The following is a 23,059-nucleotide window of genomic DNA, read 5'->3' on the forward strand; positions in this document are numbered from 1 at the left end:
CGATTTGGCAGAAATTTAGCATGAGGTGTTTTGTTATGACTTCCAATAACTGTGCTACTGGTATGGCGCAAATCAGTACATAACCTGATATAGCTGCCTTATAAACCGTTCTATAATCTTGATTTCTTGAGCCTTTAGAAGTCACAATTCTCATCTGATTTGGCAGAAATTTTGTACAACAGCTTCTCTTATAACCTTCAACATGCGTGTTCAATATGGTCTGAATCGATCAATAGCTTGATACAGCTCCCATATAAACCGATTTCCCGATTTTGCTTCTTGAGCCCCTACAGGGCACAATTCTTATCCGAATGAACTGAAATATTACACAATGACTTCTATAATGTTCAGCATTCATTTATGGTCCGAATCGGACTATAACTTTATATAGCTCCGATAGTATAACAGTTCTTATTCAATATTCTTTGTTTGCCTTAAAAGAGATACCGCGCATAGTACTCGCGACAAATGCGATCCATGGTGGAGGGTATATAAGATTCGGCCCGGCCGAACTTAGCACGCTCTTACTTGTTTGATATGCTCCTATAAGGTTATAAATACTTCCATATCATTTGTTTTTTGTGCCTTCAAAATCACCTAGGTTTCTTAGTGGCTCATAACTTTGACCCTGTCGCTATTCTTAAATACTGTCGAATTTGAGGTAATGAATCTCCAACCAATTAAAAAAAAGTTTTCTCATTAACATCAACTGCCCACATTCGAGGACCTTGGGATTGTAATTTATTTGTTTTCCATAGTGTTTTCCAATGAGTGTATGGCTTCACCCGATGGGTAAAGCTATCTGTGTGTTTTGGGGTAGGAGTATAATTATTCACTTGCTGCTGGCATTGGGCCAAAGTTCAAATAAGGAGTCATAACTTGCATGTATATTTCTTTTATTATGTCACATTGTTTCTTTAACCACGGGGAATGTCATAAGGGAATTCATATGCAGTTGACTAACCATATATCAATATCAACAACTCAAACATACTTAAACAATCTTTAGCATATTCTTTCCATCATAATCATCGCCAATTCCTTTGCTTTCATTGTCCATTGCTGTCAATTACCATTTCCCAACTCCCATCGCCCATCGCCCATCATCCAGCGACTGTATCTCATCTCCATGGCAAACGCCGCCAAATGGCAGCTTTGCCAGCGTCATAGCCATTATTCGTATGTCGTATCTTAGCGTTTTTGTTACGAGTTTTATGGACATTCAAGGACATTGTTATGAACGCAGTGATTTCATTTAGATAAGATTGAAATTCTGCTATACAGCCACACAGCTATGACTCGGACACGTACTCTCGTTCGTATTCACACTTGAACTCGCAAGTAATGTATGCGGCATCCATCCATTTATCCTTACAGCCATTCATTCGTCCATCCGCCCATCCATCCATCCTGGCACACCAGCCAACCACCTCTCATTTGCATTGATTTTCCACAGGATTCCACCGTTTATGGGGGGTTTTCTTTATTATTTTTTGTACATTTCATTTAATTTCTGCATTATAATTTTTGTTAGTTTGTTTCAATCGCGTATCCCTTGTCTATTCGCTCTCATAGCCATAATGCTTGAACGAATGGCCTTGAAAAGACATTTTGATGACAAATGAAAAACAAAGTGGTCAATTGAGCGAAAGAAGAAAATAACTGAGATGTAACAAACAAAATTCTACGATAAAATATTTTTGAACAAGTACACAATGTTAGAGTAAACAGAGATCTTAGCAGTGAATAGAACAATGAATGATCTGTGGCTTATCACAATATATGTACCAAAGCCCTGCACAACACCATTCATTGGTGACTGGTTTTGCTGAACTCGTGAGCGACTTCTGAAGAGCGACATACTGAAGATGGAATAAAACGGACAAGTTGCTGTTGAGTAGATAATCTTGAACAAGTAAAAGCGTGCTAAGTTCGGCCGGGCCGAATCTTATATACCCTCCACCATAGATCGCATTTGTCGAGTTCTTTTCCCGGCATCTCTTCTTAGGCAAAAAAAGGATATAAGAAAAGATTTGCTCTGCTATTAGAGCGATATCAAGATATGGTCCGGTTTGGACCACAATTAAATTATTTGTTGGAGATCTGTGTAAAATTTCAGCCAATTCGGATAAGAATTGCGCCCTTTGAGGGCTCAAGAAGTAAAATAGAATGATCGATTTATATGGGAGCTGTATCGGGCTATAGACCGATTCAGACCATAATAAACACGTATGTTGATGGTCATGAGAGAATCCGTCGTACATAATTTCATTCCAATCGGATAAGAATTGCGCACTCTAGAGTCTCACGAAGTCAAGACCCAAGATCGGTTTATATGGCAGCTATAACAAAACATGGACCGATATGACCCATTTACAATACCAACCGACCTACATTAATAAGAAGTATTTGTGCAAAATTTCAAGCTGCTAGCTTTTCTCCTTCGGAAGTTAGCGTGCTTTAAACAGACAGTCGGACGGATGGACAGACGGACGGACATGGCTAGATCGACATAAAATTTAACGACGATCAAGAATATATATACTTTATGGGATCTCAGACGAATATTTCGAGTAGTTACAAACAGAATGACGAAATTAGTATTCCCCCCATCCTATGGTGGAGGGTATAAAAACAACCACCATTCAGTACTCGGAAGTAGTTTTATCTCGAATTCATACACGCTACAGGGAGTTATGAGAAATTACTCGCTGTATATGGAAGCGTTTCGCCGTCATCTTCCTATATATACAAATCAATTTGTGTTTGTTTGTTTGTGTGTTCCTTATAGACTCAAAAACGGCTGAACCGATTTTCTTGAAATTTTCACAGATGGTGCATAATGATCCCGTGGTGAAAATAGGGTACTAAATTTTTTGATATCAAAAACGCCAGATCTCGGAAATGGGTGGTGCGATTTAAGCGACATTTTGTGTGCTCTCATATACTACCCTAAAAATAAAACTTTGGTATCCATATTTTGGATGGGGCACCTAGGGGGGCCGCCCCACCCTGAAACCTACCAAACATATATTTAGACCAATCATGACAATATGGGACTCAAATAAAAGGTATTTAGGATAAGAAAACGTATCTTATATCCAATTGTCGAACCAAGTGCTAAGGGGACCACCCCAACCCCCAAAACACCCCTAAATCGGACATATTTACCGACCATGACAATATGGGACTCAAATGAAAGGTATTTGCGAGTAGAATACGAATCTGATATCCAAATTTGGGACCACGTTTCTGCGGGTCCACCCCTTCCCCAAAACACCCCCCAAACAAAACTTATTTACTGACCATGAGAATATGGGGCTTAAATAAAAGGTATTTGATTGTAGAATTCGAATCTGATATCCAAATATGGGACCAAGTGTTGGGGGGCCGCCACTTCCCAAAAACATCCTCCAAAGGGAACAAATTTACGACCATAGCAATATGGGGCTCAAATGAAAGGTCTTTGGGAGTAAAGCACGAATCTGATATCAATATTTGGGAAAAGTGTCTATGGGGCCACCCCACCCCCACAACATCACCCAAAAAGGAAGTATTTGCTGACTATTGCAATATGAGGCTCAAATAAGAGGGTTTTTATAGTAGAACACGAATCCGATTTATATTTTCCAGGCCAACTCACTGAGTGGCCGCCCATCCCCCAAAACACCGCAATAAGCCGGTCATGTTTGCCGACTATGGAAATTTGGGAGTAGACCACGTATCTGATATCAACATTAGGGACCAACTGTCTAGAGGACGTCCCACCACCATACTAAACCCCAAATAGGACGTATTTGCTCAGCAAGACAATTTGGGTCTTAAAGAGAGTGGAACAAAATATTTATAGTTTTTAGGGCCAATACCCCAAACCGGACATATTTGCGGACTGTTGCAATAAGGAGATTAGAAAACGAATTTGATATCCAATTTTGAGACCAATGGCAAAATGGAGTTCAAATAAATGATGTAACGATATATGAGGATATAACACGTTGCTGATATATTTTCCGGGCTCAGTGTTTGGGGGACCAACTCAATCCCCAAAACACCCCTAAATCGGGCATATTTACCGACGATGTCAATGTGTAGCTTAAATGAAAGGTATTGGGGGGAATAGCAAGAATTGATACCCACTTTCGGGACCAATTTTCCAATACCCCACAAACAGCAATTGTTTTACTGACCATCGCAATTTGGGGCTCAAATAAAGGTATTTGGGAATAGAATACGAATTTGATATCCAAATGTAGGACCATGTATTTAGGGCATCACCCCTTCCCCAAAACACCCACCAAAGTGTAAAAATTTTTCGACCATGCCTATATGTGGCTCAAATTAAAGGTATTTGAGATTAGAAAATGAGTTTAATAAACTATTTTGGGGCCAGGTGTTTGGGGGACGTCTCATCGTGTAAACTCCCCTAACCAATGGCAATATGGGGTTTAAATAAATGGTATTTGAAAGAAGAGCACGATGCTGATATTTTTCAGGGCCAAGTCTCTGGGGGACCCCCTCACCCCCGAAAACACCCCTAAATCAGATATCATGAGAATATCGGGCTGAAATAAAGTATTTTAAGAATGGAGTACACCTTACATCTAAACTTAAATTTGTAGACCAATAAAGATCATATGGGATTCAGATAAAGAAACTTATAGTATTAAACTGTTAGTCAAGCGATATACTATTTTCGTAGCATGGTTTTTGACTAAAATATCTTTAATTGTCGAAAATAAATATTCCAAGGAAACTTTAGTCCCATATTAAGTAAAAGAAGGCTCAGCGGAGCGGGCCCGGGTCAGCAAGTGTTAAAAATATAAACTGATCACTCAGGAGGCCACCGTTGCGCAGAGGTTAGATTGTGCGCCTATGATGCCGAAAGCCTGGCTTCAAATCCCAGCGTGAACTTCAACAAAATTTTCAGCGGAGGTTATCTCCTTACTAATGCTGGCTACATTTCTAAGGTATCATGCCATGTTAAAACTTCTCTACCAAGAGGTGTCGCTATGCGGTATGCCGTTCGGACTTGGCATAAAAATGGAGGTCACTTATCATAAACTTAAAATTTAATCGGACTGCACTCATTGAAAGAAGTATCCCCTGTTCCTTAATGGAATGTTGATGATCACACAAATAGCTTGTAAACTGTTTTCTCATATAAAAACAAATAGGCGTGTGTGTGTGTTTACCCTGCCCTGTTTACTTCGAAATCAGATCAGAAATCCGAATCAATCTTTCTTTTTTGCTTAAGTGCTCATTTTATGCAATCACTCATCTCGTTACTTGGTGTCTGGTTTATCAGTTTTACTCAGTCCTCAATTGTCTCACACAATGTTGTATTTTTAAATGAAGAGTTCAGTTCTTGAAATACTCTATGATTGTCAGTGTATTGTGAAAGCTGAAATGTATGGTCTTGCGCAGGCCTTTTGATATGTACTAATTATCATAGCTAAAGATTTTCATTCTTTCTACTAGCTCTTAATTTTTATTCAACAAATAAACTTTGGCTGAGGATATTGCGCTCATATAAATCCTTCAAAAAATTAAATCTCATAAAGTTTTTCGGTTTTCTAGCTTCTTCTCTAATAATGAGTGTTTTTTTCACGCTTGATCATGTCTTCGTAACTTTGTTTTCCCTTTCTGCGAACTCATTAACTATTTTCTTATTCAATTCATTTTTTAGTTGAAGATGCTCTCTCCATCACACAACATAGTTAAGTTGGTTTCACTATACCCTTGTCAATATATTTGTGCAAAGATCATAATTTGTAATCTTGCTACATCATCAACCCATTTTTCTTTTCAAACACACAAGTACTGCCACTTTGATCTTTAACTATCCTATGGAGATTTATGGGCGCCTTGTTTGTTGATTCTAATATACATATATCCTTTATTATCAACCGCCCTTTGAAAGGGTGGAATATATGCCCTACACCGTTTTGAGAGGATTCCGTGGGGAAGAACAGCTGGGTGTCACTGGGCACCTCCACGGGTTGCGATTAGTGGAAATCCCTATGGTATGTAGGGCAGCTGCGAATGAAATAAGCAACGGCGGAACTTATCGAGTTAGACTCTAGGGTCTCAGAGGTACACTAATGGCAAAGTGTTCCAATCAAGTACTGAGAGCCGTTTGTAGCTCTAGCTGACATGGTGAGTAATTAACGCCATTGAGCGAGGGCAAACAGCTTCAGTACTCCGGTACTAATTTTTATACCCTCCACCATAAGATGGGGGGTATACTAATTTCGTCATTCTGTTTGTAACTACTCGAAATATTCGTCTGAGACCCCATAAAGTATATATATTCTTGATCGTCGTGACATTTTATGTCGATGTAGCCATGTCCGTCCGTCCGTCTGTCTGTCGAAAGCACGCTAACTTCCGAAGCAGTAAAGCTAGCCGCTTGAAATTTTGCAAAAATACTTCTTATTAGTGTAGGTCGGTTGGTATTGTAAATGGGCCATATCGGTCCATGTTTTGATATAGCTGCCATATAAACCGATCCTGGGTCTTGATTTCTTGAGCTTCTAGAGGGCGCAATTCCTATCCGATTTGGCTGAAATTTTGCATGACGTATTTTATTTTTACTTTCAACAACTGTGTCAAATAAGGTTCAAATCGGTTCATAACCTGATATAGTTGCCATATAAACCGATCTGGGATCTTGACTTCTTGACCCCTAGAGGTCGCAATTATTATCCGATAAGCCTGAAATTTTGTACGACGGATCCTCTCATGACCATCAACAAACGTGTTTATTATGGTCTGAATCGGTCTATAGCCCGATACAGATCCCATATAAATCGTTCTCTCTATTTTACTTCGTGAGCCCCAATGGGCGCAATTCTTATACGAATTGGCTGAAATTTTACACAGGTCTCCAACATATAATTTAATTGTGGTCCGAACTGGACCATATCTTGATATCGTTTTAATAGCAGAGCAACTCTTTTCTTATATCCTTTTTTGCCTAAGAAGAGATGCCGGGAAAAGAACTCGACAAATGCGATCCATGGTGGAGGGTATATAAGATTCGGCCCGGCCGAACTTAGCACGCTTTTACTTGTTTTCCATTTCATTTCATTTATTTCAACATTTGTACCACAATTAAGATCAGACCCATTAAAGATAATTACACCATACATACATCAACAAAGAGAACAAAACTAACAAAACTTCATGAATGTAAGAAATACGCTCTCCCACCTTCATCCAAGAAGGCTATACACGTGGAAATCGCCCCAGGATAGCAATGGAAAAATTATTGGAATTCAAATAGACTACTTCCTAATAAATAAAAGATATTCTTCGTGTGTAAGAAAATGACCGGCATACCCACGTGCCGATGTTTCATTAAATCATAACTTATTGCTCTCACGAATTCGTGTTAAATTAAGACAATTAGAAACAAACTCCAGGGTCAACATAATACACGGCTTGGAGATATAAACTTGGGCAACTTGCAGGAACTATGGAGAAATGTTATAATAAATAATATACTCGACTAAATTTGTTATTCAAAATTGCAAAAATGTTTGCTATAACAGCAGTTTTTGTCTACTGAAAATGGGAAAGCAGACATTACTGCTGTTTCAGCAAACATACGGCTGCTGTATTAGCAAACATGTTTTACTGCTATTTCAACTAAGAAAATATGCTGTCTTGAGTACACAAGTCTGCTGAAAAAAAAAACGTTATGCTACTTTTTATGGCTGCCTGTTACTTGTTTTGGTTACAATATGATTTTTTTTAGAAATTTTGTTGAAAGAGATGATTTGTATTTGTGGAATATTAGATAAAATAAACTACCTAACCCATCCATTGGCATACATTTCGAAATGTGGCTGAGCTAGCTTGCATGACCTTTTGTATCTAAATCTAAAGAAAAAAGTTATGGAAAGTATATATTCAGTGGTGATTATAAACATCCACCGAGACACACATTTACATATGTGTTCTATTTTTCTTCTAACATCCCCTTCACAATAAAGCAACAGTCCTTTTCAGCAAACAACTGACTTTTCAGCAGTAAGCCTACTACTCTGAAAGTGCAGTACTACTGTTGTAATAGCAGAACTATTGCTACAAAAGCAGCAAAATTAACTACTAATATGATGGTATACTTGAGGAGGATGAGATCTCGATCTACCCAAATGGCTTCAAGATGGAGTCAGGGACTGGATTGGGGGTCTACTCTTAAGCACTCAATATCAGTATGTCTCTGAGACTGCCGGACGAGTGTACGGTCTTTCAGGCAGACGTCTGTGCCATGGCAGTAGCCGCAAGAGAAATTCTGGCAAGGGGCTAATCGCCCTCGAAACTTAGAATTTATGTGAACAGTATGGCAGCACTCAAGGCCTTGGGGTCGAGGATGGTGAGGTCGAGATGCGTGGCGGACTGTTTGGAATCCCTGGGAAGGCTTCAGGCCAACGATGTGACGCTGACATAGGTTCCTGGGCATGAGGAGATTGCAGGAAATGAGATGGAGGACGAGTGCGCCAGGAGGAGTTCGTCTGCGCCGGGCGAATCAATCATCGGTCTTGCCTGTGTGCCATTTGTCTAGCTACTGAACACAGTAGAGGATGGTTGCCGGACTGCGAATGCGCTATGGCCGGTCATCGACCGGAGGAGGACGAGGGAATTGCTGGCGTTCGATAAGAGGCGATGAGTACTTTGACAGGGGTCATAACCGTACACTGCGCCATAGGCCGCATGGCGGCGCGCATGGGGATACCGCACAACGACTTCTGTAGGAGTTGCCTCGATGAGGATGAGGAGGAGACTATTGAGCACTTGCTTTGTTCCTGTCCGGGTCTGTAGAGACGTAGGGTTTCCTTTCTGGGGAGCCGTTTTTTCTGTGATCTGGGTTGACATGCGAACGTTCCTCTGGTATCTCTCCTGAGGTTTGTTGAGGGAACAGGACGGTTCCGACGGTGGGGTGACACAGGCTCCGGCGTAGGTAGGTCCGTACTTGCGTGGGGAAGGGCGGTTCTTCACCTCCCGCTCTGGTTTCCTTCTGTCTTTTCTTTTTATTCGTTCATTTCCTCTAGTACGAGGTCTCACATTTTCCTTTTTCTTCCCTTTCTTCTCTAGGGTACCACAATGGGCCAAACTGGCCTCGGAGTGATCTCATCTTTGGTGGGTAATATTCAGCTGACTGTGTTTGGTATTTTTAGCTTACTTTTTTCTATGGGCTTACGGTAACAAATGATACCCTGGGAATCCGATATCAGAAGAATGGGCTAGGGATTCGATATTTTTGGAGAGAAATAAGTAAATGTAAAAACAAAAACAATGAAAAGTACTGGGAAGTAAACAAGGAAATACGAACGGCGATTCGAGCTGCAAAAAACGATCTATAAAAGAAATGTAATTTTTTCAAAGCACTCTAGATGATTTTAATCTTCAAAAAACCTAAAGGAATCCGCCGAAATTTAAAGAAAGCCATGTAATTCGATCTTAATTGACGATTGAAGCAATATATAACCCCATTGGTCTTTAGAAGGCCTATATTCAGGCCTGTCTAGATATTCCAGAGGACTGCTTAACACATTGCATCTTCCTTCCTATTTTATATAGGGTGAGTCAGATATTCAGGCCTTTTCGTTGTTTTCCATAAATTCTTCACCAGCCCTTCATTCATAAGAACCGCTATATAATAACTGGAAAATTAGCACTTCCAAAGTACTTTTCAAGTTCGTGTTAAAGGCATTAAGGTACAAACAAAATGATTTTATTGAAAGTAATTAACTTGACTTCTTGAGCCAATAGAGCGCGCAATTTTTGTCCGATTTGGCTGAAATTTTGCATGAGGTGTTTTGTTATGACTTCCAATAACTGTATTGAGTATGGCGCAATAACTGTATCGAGTATGGTCCAATAACTGTACTGATATAGCTGACATATAATTTTTCACATAATTTTCAACATACGTGTCTAATATGGTCTGAATCGATCAATAGCTTGATACAGCTCCCATATAAACCGATCTCCCGATTTTGCTTCTTGAGTTCCTTCAAGGACCAATTCTTATGCGAATTAACTGAAATATTACACAATAACATATTCTTATTCAATATTCTTTGTTTGTCTAAAAAGAGATACTGCGCATAGAGCTCGACAAATGCGAGCCATGGTGGAGGGTATATAAGATTCGGCCCGGCCGAACTTAGCACGCTCTTACTTGTTTGTACTGTTTACACTTGAAATTCTGGTTTTAGTGTTATATGAGCTGGTATTGTGTCTCCAAACTTTGTTGAGAATGAAAAAGATAATTCAAGCCTTGTCGATACCTTCCCTGATGCTTGGCCTACTTTTGGGATTGTGACCATGATACCCACCTTTCATTCTAAGGGTCCAACATTTACATCGCTAATGAAACGGTTGCTACACATTAATAAAAAAAAACAATATTGCCCATAACTTCAATTCTCGATTTTACTTGAGCTTTCAACATTGAATGGTTCTTAAGTTTTTTATTTTTCTCGTTCTCATTTCAGAAATGGAAATCATTCCTGAAGGCAGACACTTCCGATTGGTGAAAGAATCAGAGCTTCCTGAAATATTGGTGTATTTAGAACGTTTTCTACCGGAATCATTAAAGGTAAGTGATTATGACATATGTATATGGAAGTTCATTTCCTCTTTTTTCAGGACTATTTGTCTGCTTGAATGTTAAAAAATTAAAAATGTTTCTGGAGACTTATTAGTAGTACGAGTACAAATGTCATTTATTCTGAGCTTGGTGCCTCAAGCATATTAATGATGTGACGACGTTATTCGGTCCATCATAAGTGTTTTGATCCAATGACGAATGCGCAGATGATCAATGTGATTTATGTGGCAAGCGGAATCAATGTTCCATTCCTAATTAATAACGGGTAACTTTCTAATCCACTTCTCACAAAAAGAGGGTTGCCTTTTATGTTTCGGGATTGGACAACCTATGTGTTGCAATCTGCTAACTGACAGCTCTATAGTAAAGCTTGACATTTTTGAGGTCATACGTACTCAGAGCGTTTTGACAAACGAGCGCTATTTGTGTTGTTTATTGTACCATAAAAGATTCATCTCGCCCAAAAAATGGAATTAAATCGTGAACATTTTCGTGCTTTTTCGTACTTTTTACAACTTTCGACGTGGATTAATTAATTAATCTGTCATACTTCATGATAAAGACTCTTAACAGGTTAATAGAAATATATCTTCAAAAATTCACCTATTCACCGAAGTTATATAGACTTCTATACGGATCGTTCCAAACTAAACGACCAGGTAGCTTTGGAGTGTACTCTAAAGATCTAGAACTGGTTATATCGAAAAGGTTACCCGACCACTGCAGTGTGTATCAAGCAGAGATCCTTACTATTAAGGAAGTGGTGGAATGGCTAAGATATAATGTCATTACGACGATTGCCATAAATATATTCTAGATCAGCCATTAAATCCCTGGAGAACGTATTTCTGAATACAAAAACCGCCCTCGACTGTCGCAGATCTCTCAACAAGATGGCTGAATAGTTCAAAATTCACCTGTTCTGGGTGCTGGGCCACAGAGATGTTCCAGAGAATTGTAAAGCGGACGAGCTTGCGAGACTAGGAACTACCTTACACATTCCAGGGATACTGGAATCTGTGGATATGCCTCTAGCGACATGTAAGCTAAGTTTTCAGGACCAGGCCCGAAGGGCAACGAATGATCGAAAACTTTGTGGCCTAATCTAGATTTGAAGAGGTCTACTGGTTTGCTATCATTGGCTAGAACGGACTTCTCAATCATTGTGTCCATCATGACAGGTCACTGTCTAATCGGAAAACATGCTGACAGACTGAAGGTTGCCAGCAACGACTTTTGCAGAAGCTGTGAGGACATCGAAGAAGAAGAGACTATAGAACACCTTCTGTGTGTGTGTCCCACACTAGCAGTCAGAAGGAGTTCCACTTTAGGTTCTCATTTCTTTGAGAACCTATTTGATTTAGTGGATGTGAACATTCGCAAGTTATTGCGCTTTTTAAAGTGAGCTGGATGTTTCAATGGTAGGAACTAGAAGGCATCGTCCTTCTTCTGTTCCTGTGGTATCACAATGGACGAAAAAGTCTAAGCGAGTCTGATGGCAGACTTCCACTTAAACCTAACCTGACCTCACCTAACTCAACAACAATGCATCGATGAACTTAATTCAATTTTTGGTGATGAAGCTCTATCAAGGACCAGTGTTTATCGATAGTATAATGAATTCAACCGAGGTCGTAGTTCACTCTAAGACGAATTTCTTAAAGGTCGTCCAAAAACCATTGAGACTGTGCCCCAACTGATATTGGAAGATCGCCATGTGACCTATCTTGAGATTGAGACAACCTTCGGCATTAGTGGGACCAGCATACATACATTCAATATTGCATGAACATTTGACTGTCAAAAAAATGTATTCGCGTTGGATCCCACACAATTTGGGATCAAGGCTCTCATCGGTTGTACGAAAGAAATGCTTCGAAAATACGAAACATTTGCATTTTTGACCACTCGAAACATCGATTTGATGAGTCATCCGCCGTATAGACCCGATTTGGCACCGAATGACTTCTTTTTATTCAACGTTTTTCAATACCTAAAGAAGCAGTTGATGCGTTTAGAATGCATGTTTTGGAGATACCTCAATCAGAGTGGCAAATGTGCTTCGACATATGGTTCAAACGCATGCAAAAGTGTATAGATCTTGATGGGGAATATTTTGAAAAACAATAAATAATATTTGTTTTTTATACCCTCCACCGTCATTCTGTTTGTAACTCCTCGATATATTCGTCTAAGACCCCATAAAGTATATATATTCTTGATCTTCATGACATTTTAAGTCGATCTAGCCACGTCCGACCGTCTGTCCGTCCGTCCGCCCGTCTGTCGAAAGCACGCTAACTTTCGAAGGAGTAAACTAGGCGCTTGAAATTTTGCACAAATATTTTGAATAGTGTAGCTAGGTTGGGATTTTAAATGGGCCAAATCGGTCCATGTTTTGATATAGCTACCGTATAAACCGATCTTGGGTCTGGACTTCTTTAGGCTCTAGAGAGCGCAATTCTCATCCGATTTGAAATTTTGCAAGTGGTGTTTTGGTATCACTTCGAATAACTTTGCTAAGTATGGTTCAAATCGGTTCATAACCTGATATAGCTGCCGCATAAATCGGTTTTGGGTCTTGACTTCTTCAGCTTTTAGAGGGCGTACTTATTATCCGATTTGGCTGTAATTTTGCACGTGGTGTTGGTATCATTTCCAACAACTGTGCAAAGTGTGGTTCAAATCGGCCAAAAACCTAGAATAGCTGCCACAAAAACCGGTCTTGGGTCTTGACTTCTTGAGCTCGCAATTCTTATCCGATTTGGCTGAAATTTTGCATGAGGTGTTTTGTTATGACTTCCAACAATTGTGTTAAGTATGGTGCAAATCGGTGCATAACCTGATATAGCTGCCTTATAAACCGATCTGAGATCTTGATTTTTTAAGCCTCTAGAGGGCGCAATTCTCATCCGATTTGGCCGATACTTTGTACAACGGCTTCTCCCATGACCTTCAACATACGTGTCCAATATGGTCTGAGTCGATCTATAGCTTGATACAGCTCCCATATAAACCGATCTCCCGATTAAGGTTCTTGAGCCCCTACAAGGCGCAATTCTTATCCGAATGGATTGAAATATAACACAATGACTTCTTCAATGTTCGGCATTCAATTGTTTGTCTAAAGCATTGGTTACCTAAAAAGAGATACCGCGCAAAGAACTCGACAAATGCGATCCATGGTGGAGCGTATATAAGATTCGGCCCGGCCAAACTTAGCACGCTCTAACTTATTTAATTCCAAATTATAAAAGGCGACCCTTTGACGAAGAAAAATCGTAACTTGACCGCATTAATTTTATTTGATTTGATTTTTAGCTTGACATTATTTTTATATTTAGTTTTTAAATTAAAAGAAAAAGTGCTGCTCTTGGCGTTTCTGTAATGCAAATTTGCCAATGAACATTAAGGAACAGGGGTATACTTTTCACATATCAATGGGCGCTGTTTGATTCAAGTTTAAGCTCAATGTTCTGCAGTACGACACCTCTCTGTTGAAAAATTTTTACATGGCTGCCATAGCAAATGATCCAGTACCTCACAAATGTTGCCAGCATTAGGAGGGGATAACCACCGCTCAATTTTTGTCTGGTATTTTCGCCAAGATTCGAACTCAGGCGATCAGGTCATAGGCGGACGTGCTAACCTCCTTGGCATATCTGTACCGTATTTAAACATTAGGTAGAGTTTGACTCTCTGGTGATAAAAGAGTAAATTCTTATCTGATGACCAAAGTGGAAAGCCAATTAGTGAGCTGGCGTGTATCTTGAGGAGCGATCCCATATCTAAAACTCTCTAGGGGAGCATATTGTATGACCAGAACACAGGTCTTTCCGATTGATGGATTGGTTTGCCAGCATATTTATTGTGATGTTTTAATTGTACAAGTTCATGAACATGAGCTTTCATATGCGGACGTCATCGCTAGAACAGTGCTTGTTCGGTTATATTATGCACAATATCTATGACGAATGAAAACGAAAAAAAAAACCAAAAACAAATTATGATTAATTGGTCGACTTTTCTTCTATTGCGATATTGTCAGGAAATTTGTATTCTATAATAGACTCGATTTATTTGTTTTATCTTATTTATTTGGGGACAATTCATACATTTGGGTACATCAGTACATGTGTTTGTATATGGACACACCTTGGAAACCGAAACTGAAATAGAATTTTAAAAGGAAATTGTCGAAAACAAGTGTTGGTGGCACAAACGACAACAAATGGCCCTACTGATGTTGACTTTCTGATAAGCCTATTAACATTCGAACAATAACATTCAGGGTTCTTTATATCCACAATTTTATTAATACAAAAAACAAAGACATTTTTTACATTCAGACTTTTATCTCGAATAAAATTTGAAAACAATGTGGGATTTTCAAATGTGATGTTGCTGAATCTACAGTTTTGTCATATCCGTTGGAATTCTCTTTGGCTATACTGTCTTTGTCATAAACAAGTAAAAGCGTGCTAAGTTCGGCCGGGCCGAATCTTATATACCCTCCACCATGGATCGCATTTGTCGAGTTCTTTTCCCGGCATCTCTTCTTAGACAAAAAAGGATATAAGAAAAGAGTTGCTCTGCTATTAAAACGATATCAAGATATGGTCCGGTTCGGACCACAATTAAATTATATGTTGGAGACCTGTGTAAAATTTCAGCCAATTCGTATAAGAATTGCGCCCATTGGGGCTCACGAAGTAAAATAGAGAGAACGATTTATATGGGATCTGTATCGGGCTATAGACCGATTCAGACCATAATAAACACGTTTGTTGATGGTCATGAGAGGATCCGTCGTACAAAATTTCAGGCATATCGGATAATAATTGCGACCTCTAGGGGTCAAGAAGTCAAGATCCCAGATCAGTTTATATGGCAACTATATCAGGTTACGAACCGATTTGAACCTTATTTGACACAGTTGTTGAAAGTAAAAATAAAATACGTCATGCAAAATTTCAGCCAAATCGGATAGGAATTGCGCCCTCTAGAAGCTCAAGAAGTCAAGACCCAAGATCGGTTTATATGGCAGCTATATCAGGTTATGGGCCGATTTAAACCATACTTGGCACAGTTGTTGGATATAATAACAAAACACGTCGTGCGAAATTCCATTCCATTCGGATAAGAATTGCGCCCTCTAGAGGCTCAAGAAGTCAAGACCCAATATCGGTTTATATGGCAGCTATATCAAAACATGAACCGATATGGCCCATTTACAATACCAACCGACCTACACTAATAAGAAGTATTTTTGCAAAATTTCAAGCGGCTAGCTTTACTCTATCGGAAGTTAGCGTGCTTTCGACAGACAGACGGACGGACGGACAGACGGACGGACAGACGGACGGACATGGCTAGATCGACATAAAATGTCACGACGATCAAGAATATATATACTTTATGGGGTCTCAGACGAATATTTCGAGTAGTTACAAACAGAATGACGAAATTAGTATACCCCCCATCTTATGGTGGAGGGTATAAAAATTTGAGATTTTGATGAGGGTCTGAGCTTCATCCCAAATTTTTGCTAGCAGAAACGTTTAAACTGAGTTTCGCACTGTCCCGATCAATCCACTATTCTAGTTTGGGGGTTTTTGCAGTAGGAATGTCCCCTTTGAAATTGTTGATATCATATTTGTGTTTTGATATTCGTATTTTGCTCTCAAATAACTTCCATTTGCCTCGATTAGTCTACATCTACATACGTAAAATTTCGATATAGGTTTTGTACATTATTCTCAAACGTAACCCATAATGTTCCGTTATCACCTTCATCATTTATATCAAGTCTGGTCCGAATCGAACCAAAATCTGATATAAACCAATCTTAACTTTCTGTTCCTTAGCACCCTAAAAATAAAAATTTGGTATCCAAATTTCGGATGGGGTACCTAGGGGGGCCGCCCCACCCTAAAACCAACCAAATATATATTTAGACCAATCACGACAATATGGGAGTCAAATGAAAGGTATTAAGGATAAAAAAACGTATTTGATATCCAATTGTCGGACCAAGTGTTAGGGGGACCAACCCAACCCACAAAATACCCCTAAATCGGAAATATTTACCGACCATGGCAATATGGGACTCAAATGAAAGGTATTGGCGAGTTGAATACTAATCTCTGGGGGTCCACCACTTCCTCAAAACACCCCCCAAACAGGACTTATTTACTGACCATGGGAATATGGGGCTTAAATAAAAGGTATTTAAGTGTAGAATTCGAATCTGACATCCAAATATGGGACCAAGTATTTGGGGGCCCGCCTCTCCCCAAAAACATCCCCCAAAGGTGACAAATTTACGACCATAGGAATATGGGGCTCAAATGAAAGGTATTTGGGAGTAAAGCACGAATCTGATATCAATATTCGGGAAAAGTGTCTATGGGGCCACCCCACCCCCACAACACCGTCCAAATAGGAAGTATTTGCAGACTATTGTAACATGAGGCTCAAATAAGAGGGTTTTTATAGTCGACCACTAATACGATATGTATATTCAAGGCCAACTCACTGAGTGGCCGCCCATCCCCAAAAACACCCTCCAAGCCGGGCATGTTTGCCGACTATGGAAATTTGGGGCTCAAACTAAAGGTATTTGGGAGTAGACCACATATCTGATATCAACATTGGGCGCAAATAGTACAGGGGACGTCCCACCACCATAACAACCCCCCATTGGACGTATTTGCTCACAAAGACAATTTGGGTCTTAAAGAGAGTGTACCGGACATATTTACTAATTTTTGCAATAAAAAGTTTAAATGAGATTAGAAAACGAATTTGATATCCAATTTTGAGGCCAATGGCAATATGTGGTTCAAATAAATAGTATATAGTTATATGAGAATATAGCACGTTGCTGATATAAATATTTTCCGGGCTTAGTGTTTGGGGGACCACCCCAATCCACAAAACACTCCTAAATCGGGCATATTTACCGACAATGTCAATGTGGAGCTTAAATGAAAGGTATTGGGGGGTAAAGCAAGAATTGATACACACTTTCGGGATCAATTTTCTGGGGGTATACCCCTTTCCCAAAATACCCCACAAACAGCAATTTTTTACTGACCATCGCAATATGGGACATAAATAAAGGTATTTGGGAGTAGAATACGAATTTGATATCCAAATGTAGGACCATGTATTTAGGGCATCACCAGTAACCCATAACACCCCCCAAAGGGTAAACATTTTTCGACCATGCCAATATGTGGCTCAAATGAAAGGTATTTGAGATCAGAAAACGAATTTGATAACCTATTTTGGGGTCATGTGTTTTGGGGACGCCTCATCGTGTAAACTCCCCTAAACCAATGGCAATATAGGGTTTAAATAAATGGTATTTGAAAGAAGAGCACGATGCTGATATTTTTTCAGGGCCAAGTGTCTGGGGGACCACCTCAACCCCGAAAACACCCCTAAATCAGACATCATGAGAATATCGGGCTGAAATAAAGTATTTTAAGAATGGAGTACACCTTACACCCAAACTTAAATTCGTTAAACTGTTAGTCAAGCGATATACTATTTTTATAGAATGGTATTTCGCTAAAAGCTTTTTAATTGCCGAAAAAAAATATTCTAAGGAAAATTTTGTTCCATATAAAGTAAAAGAAGGCGCAGCGGAGCGGGCCCGGTTCGGCTAGTCTTATATATAAAAACCAATTTATGTTTGTTTGTTTGTCTGTGAAAATAGCGTACTACGTTTTTCGGTGGTGAAAATAGCGTACTACGCTTTTTGATATCTGAAGGGGGGACGGACCCTCCCCCTTTCCCTAATTTTAAGAAACGCCAGATCTCGGAGATTGATGGTGCGATTTTAGCGAAATTTTGTGTGCACTCTTAAAGTAACCTAAAAACAAAAACATGGTATCCAAATTTTGGATGGGGTACCTAGGGGGGCTGCCTCACCCCAAAAATTCCAAGTCGTCGGTCCGCCTTTAGGCTTCTTTTATACTCATAAATTATCTACGCCAAATATGAGGCAAAGACCTGACATCCTCCTCAATCTTCCCATCCTTTATTGCGTCAATTTCAATACATTGGAAAATCTCTTTCATTTCTTCATAGACATCGCAATATGTACTGCATGTACATTTACCGACCGCTAATGGCCTAACGTCTCAATTATTTTAAATTGCCACAGAACGCTAAACACATCCTTTTTTTTGTCCATTGGACATCGTTTCTAATTTAGTCAGATTGTGGCGGTAGGTAGGGTTTACGTGCCTGACAGGCCACCAATTGTGTTATTAAATTTTAATTCTGTTTATTTGGTCATTGTTTTTGGGACACGACACATGAAAATTTTCCTCGTACAACGGCAGAGGGCGAATGGATGGTCTAGTGTACACATTGCATATGACGGAGAAAAACAAATGGCATGGCCCAGATCATTTAGACAGATATTGGTAACCTTTACTGAGGCTTGGCATCAAATTAAACCAACATCCATCATAATAAAGCGCCGAATAGAAGGGTGGTTGGGTTAGGCCATGTCTTTGTTTAAGTGAGAGAAATAATTATGAAAAATTGTTCGTGGCATAATTTCGTTATTTTATAAAGGATTCCTTGAACAATGACAATCCGTCGCCTTCAATTAAAATTGCTAAAAGTGTTTAAACTGCCATATAAGATTGAGATTTTTTACTCCCTATCCGTGTTAGAAATTAGGATAGGAATTGTGTAGATAGAATGCTAAGAACATTTTCTTTAAAAAAAGCATTATTCTTGGAGCTCAAATAAGGTACCAGGAGTCGAATTGCCTACCTAAGCACTTTGGGCCCCCAATGAGCAGTTTCAGGTGCAAAAAGACAATTTTTGAACTTAGCAATTTTTCAATTTTTGAACTTAGCAATATCAAAAAAAAAATTCAGTTTCCTAAACAGTTGATGTAGACTTTAATAATGTGTGTTTAAGTGTGTCGTCTTTGGTAAAACCGAGTGTATGTTTCCCATTTTGCATTTCTTTCGAATATAAAAAATCAAAAATAAAGACAAAATGGGGCTGCCTGGTCCTCGGAATTAAAGACAAAATATTTATTATCTCTTTTAAGAACAAAATTTCAATGACATATTTTTTAAAGTGAAAATTTCAATGAAACTTTCTCTAAGAAATCATATCAGCGACAAATTCTCTGCAGATGAAATAAAGCCCGGCTCATCTTTTTAAGACAAAATTTAAAAACAAATTCTAAAGACAAAGCTTAAATAAAATTATTCATAAGATAATATTTGAATCAAATGTTATCTTAGACAAAAATTCAATAAAAAAATGTTCAAAAAATTATATGTAGTACGGAAGCAGTGTAATTTGTCACAGAAAGAATTACACAAAAATACATGCATTGGGAAAAGTACAGCTAAAAAGTCTTCTAACCATAGAAGAAATGCGTCCCATAGTGGTTGGTGTGTGTTGCTATCTTTGGCGATCATTGAGCTCGTCTCGAAAGAGAAACAAACAACAAATTTTCTAAAAACGAAATTTTATAAAACTGCTTCTAAGAACACCATTTCTATGAAGTTTTTCTAAAAACAAAATTTCAATAAAGTTTTCCCTAAAAACAAAATAGAAAGCAAACCAAAAACCTTTTTTTAAAAGCTTTTAGGCAATTTGTGGTTGCGTTTAGTGCATTGGGCAGGCTACAGAGATCGCCGTTCGAAGCTAATCAAGTTTCTTCATCAGCCTGCATTGGCACAAAAAGATTACATGCTTCCACCACTCAATAATTAGTAAGCTGTGCAATGGTAGAAGCATTGCCAAATGCATTAATCGCAACCACATTTTGCCCAAAACTTTTTGAAAAAGGGTTTTTATTTTGCTTTCTCTTCTAAATAGAAACAAAATTAAACTGTAAATTTATTCAGCTGGACGAATAAATCAAAAAAAAAAATAAATAAATAAATAAAAAACCAAAATAATGTAGCGCAAAAACAGATAAAATCTAAATTTTAATCAAAATTTCTTTAAAGACAAAAATGCAATATAAATTTGTTTTATTAACAAATTTATGAGATTTTTTTACACAATCAAAAAAAAAAAAACAGTAAGGAAAGGCAAAAGTATGTAATACCATACACCACCGAGTCTACGTAATACTTTTAATATATAGCACTTATATCCAAGTCTAGTCAGACTTTAATTTTGCATACCAATTGAAATATCGAATAGAACCTTCTACGATTTTCTTACGATGGTACGAAAATTGAGAGAAGCCGTGTACAAAATTTCAGCCAAATCGGATAATAATTGCGTCCTCTAGAGGCTCAAGAAGTCAAGACCCCAGATCGGTCTATATATATGGCAGCTATTTCAGGTTTTGAACCGATTTGAACCATTCTTAAAACAGTTGTTGAAAGTCGTAACAAAACACCTCATCGAAAATTTCAGCCACATCGGATAATAATTGCGACCCCTAGAGGCTCAAAAAGTCAAAACACCAAATCGGTTTATATGGCAGCTATATCAAAACGTGGACCGATATAGCCCATTTAGAATCACAACCGACCTACACTAATAAGAAGTATTTGTGCAAAATTTCAAGTGGCTACCTTTACTCCTTCGAAAGTTAGCGTGCTTTCGACAGATAGACGGAAGAACGGACGGACAGGGCTATTTTGTCTTAAAATGTTATGACGATCAAGAATATATATACTTTATGGGGTCTTAGACGAATATTTCGAGGAGTTACAAACAGAATGATGAAATTTGTATACCCCCATCCTATGGTGGAATGTATAAAAATGTAATTAAAAAATTTCTCGAAAGGCTTAGATTTGAACAACAAACGATTACTAAATCTACAATTATTGAAATTTTTTCAAGCAAATCTTTTCATTGTTATTATTTTTTCATACTTATTTACAAAAAAAAAAAAAATAAATACACCTGTTTGTTCATATAATTCGCTCAAATTTTCCCCACAAAAATGCTTTTTATAGATAGAAATATTTTTAAACCGGTGAGATTTCTATTACACCAATTTTTCTCCAAAAACTAGCAATTTTTACAATATGCAATATCTTTACATGAAAAAAGGATTTTCGGCCAATTTTAATAAAATTCAAGGTAGGTTTTGATCACGTCATTTGAGCAAAATGTATGTGTTTTTTTTTATAAAAGTTGGTCAAAATTTATATTCTTGAAATATCTAAAAATTTTATTTGTTCAATGTTTTAAGTTTTTTTTTGCAATATTTAACAAAAGTAGAACATCTTCATTAAATACAGAAGCCAAATCGCCGAAATCTTTAATAAACTAATTGAATGCGATCCAATCGCCCTATAAATATGGTTTTAGCAAGCAATACATAGCTAAGCTCTTGTTCCTTTACCAAATATCCCGCCGATTGTTTCTTCCTGGACCCATAAGCGCCTACAATTTTCCATAGAAAAATTTGAAATATTTTTATCCATTTCACAATTACAGAAGAATTTTGAGAAAATTTTTTGATTTCGTATCACAGTGAGGTGGAACAAGTAAAAAGGCGTTAAGTTCGGCCGGGCCGAACTTTGGATACGGACTACCTCGACTACCTATATATGTAATCCACGTTTCGCCAAAATCTGATGAAGAATGCCTTATGCCCCATAGCAGCTATATCGAAATATGTTCCGATTTGGACCAAATACTAATAAGTACAATAATTGTTCAATTGGTCTTTTCAGTAGTTATATCTAAAAATAAACCAATCTGAACCATATACGATATGGATGTCGAGAAGCCTAACATAAGTCACTGTGTCAAATTTCAAAAAAGGCGCATTAATAATCCGATTATAAATGCGCCTTTTATGGGACCAAGTCTTTAAATCTAGATATCGGTCTATATGGTTAAATCTAGACCGATTTGGGCCAAGTTGCAGGAACATTTCGAAGGGCCTAACACAACTCACTGTCCCAAATTTCGTAGAAATCGGACGATAAATGCGCCCTTTGAAGAAGAATGTCGAAGGGCTCAACTTAACTCACTGTCTCAAATTTCTGCAACATCGGACAATAAATGCACTTTTTATGGGCCCAAAACCTTAAATCGATAGATCGGTCTATATGGCAGCTATATTCAAATCTGGACCGATCTGTGCCATATTGCAGAAGTATGTTGAGGGGTTTAATTAAACTCACTGTCCAAAATTTTGGCAAAATCAGACAATAAATGCGGCTTTTATGGGCCCAAGACCTTAAATCGAGAGATCGGTCTATATGGCAGCTATATCCAAATCTGGACCGATCTGGGCCAAATTGAACAAGGACGTCGACACAACTCACTATCCCAAATTTCTGCGACATCAGATAATAAATGTGGCTTTTATGGGCCTAAGACCCTGAATCGGCGGATCGGTCTATATGGGGGCTATATAGATATAGTCCGATATAACCCATCTTCGAACTTAACCTGCTTATGGACAAA

At 38.4% G+C, this 23,059-nt stretch overlaps 1 protein-coding gene across 1 annotated transcript in view; it reads left to right on the top strand.

Moving 5' to 3' along the window:
* Nucleotides 1–23,059, top strand: part of LOC106084867 (uncharacterized) — a 105,487-nt gene that overhangs the window by 37,986 nt on the left and 44,442 nt on the right. Inside the window, exon 2 of the mRNA XM_013248806.2 lies at nt 10,506–10,609. Within this exon, the coding sequence (XP_013104260.1) occupies nt 10,508–10,609 (102 nt within the window). The 5' untranslated portion in view covers nt 10,506–10,507. The remainder of the gene's footprint in view (nt 1–10,505; nt 10,610–23,059) is intronic.

Source organism: Stomoxys calcitrans, chromosome 3 (assembly GCF_963082655.1).
Source record: "Stomoxys calcitrans chromosome 3, idStoCalc2.1, whole genome shotgun sequence".
NCBI lineage: Eukaryota > Metazoa > Arthropoda > Insecta > Diptera > Muscidae > Stomoxys > Stomoxys calcitrans.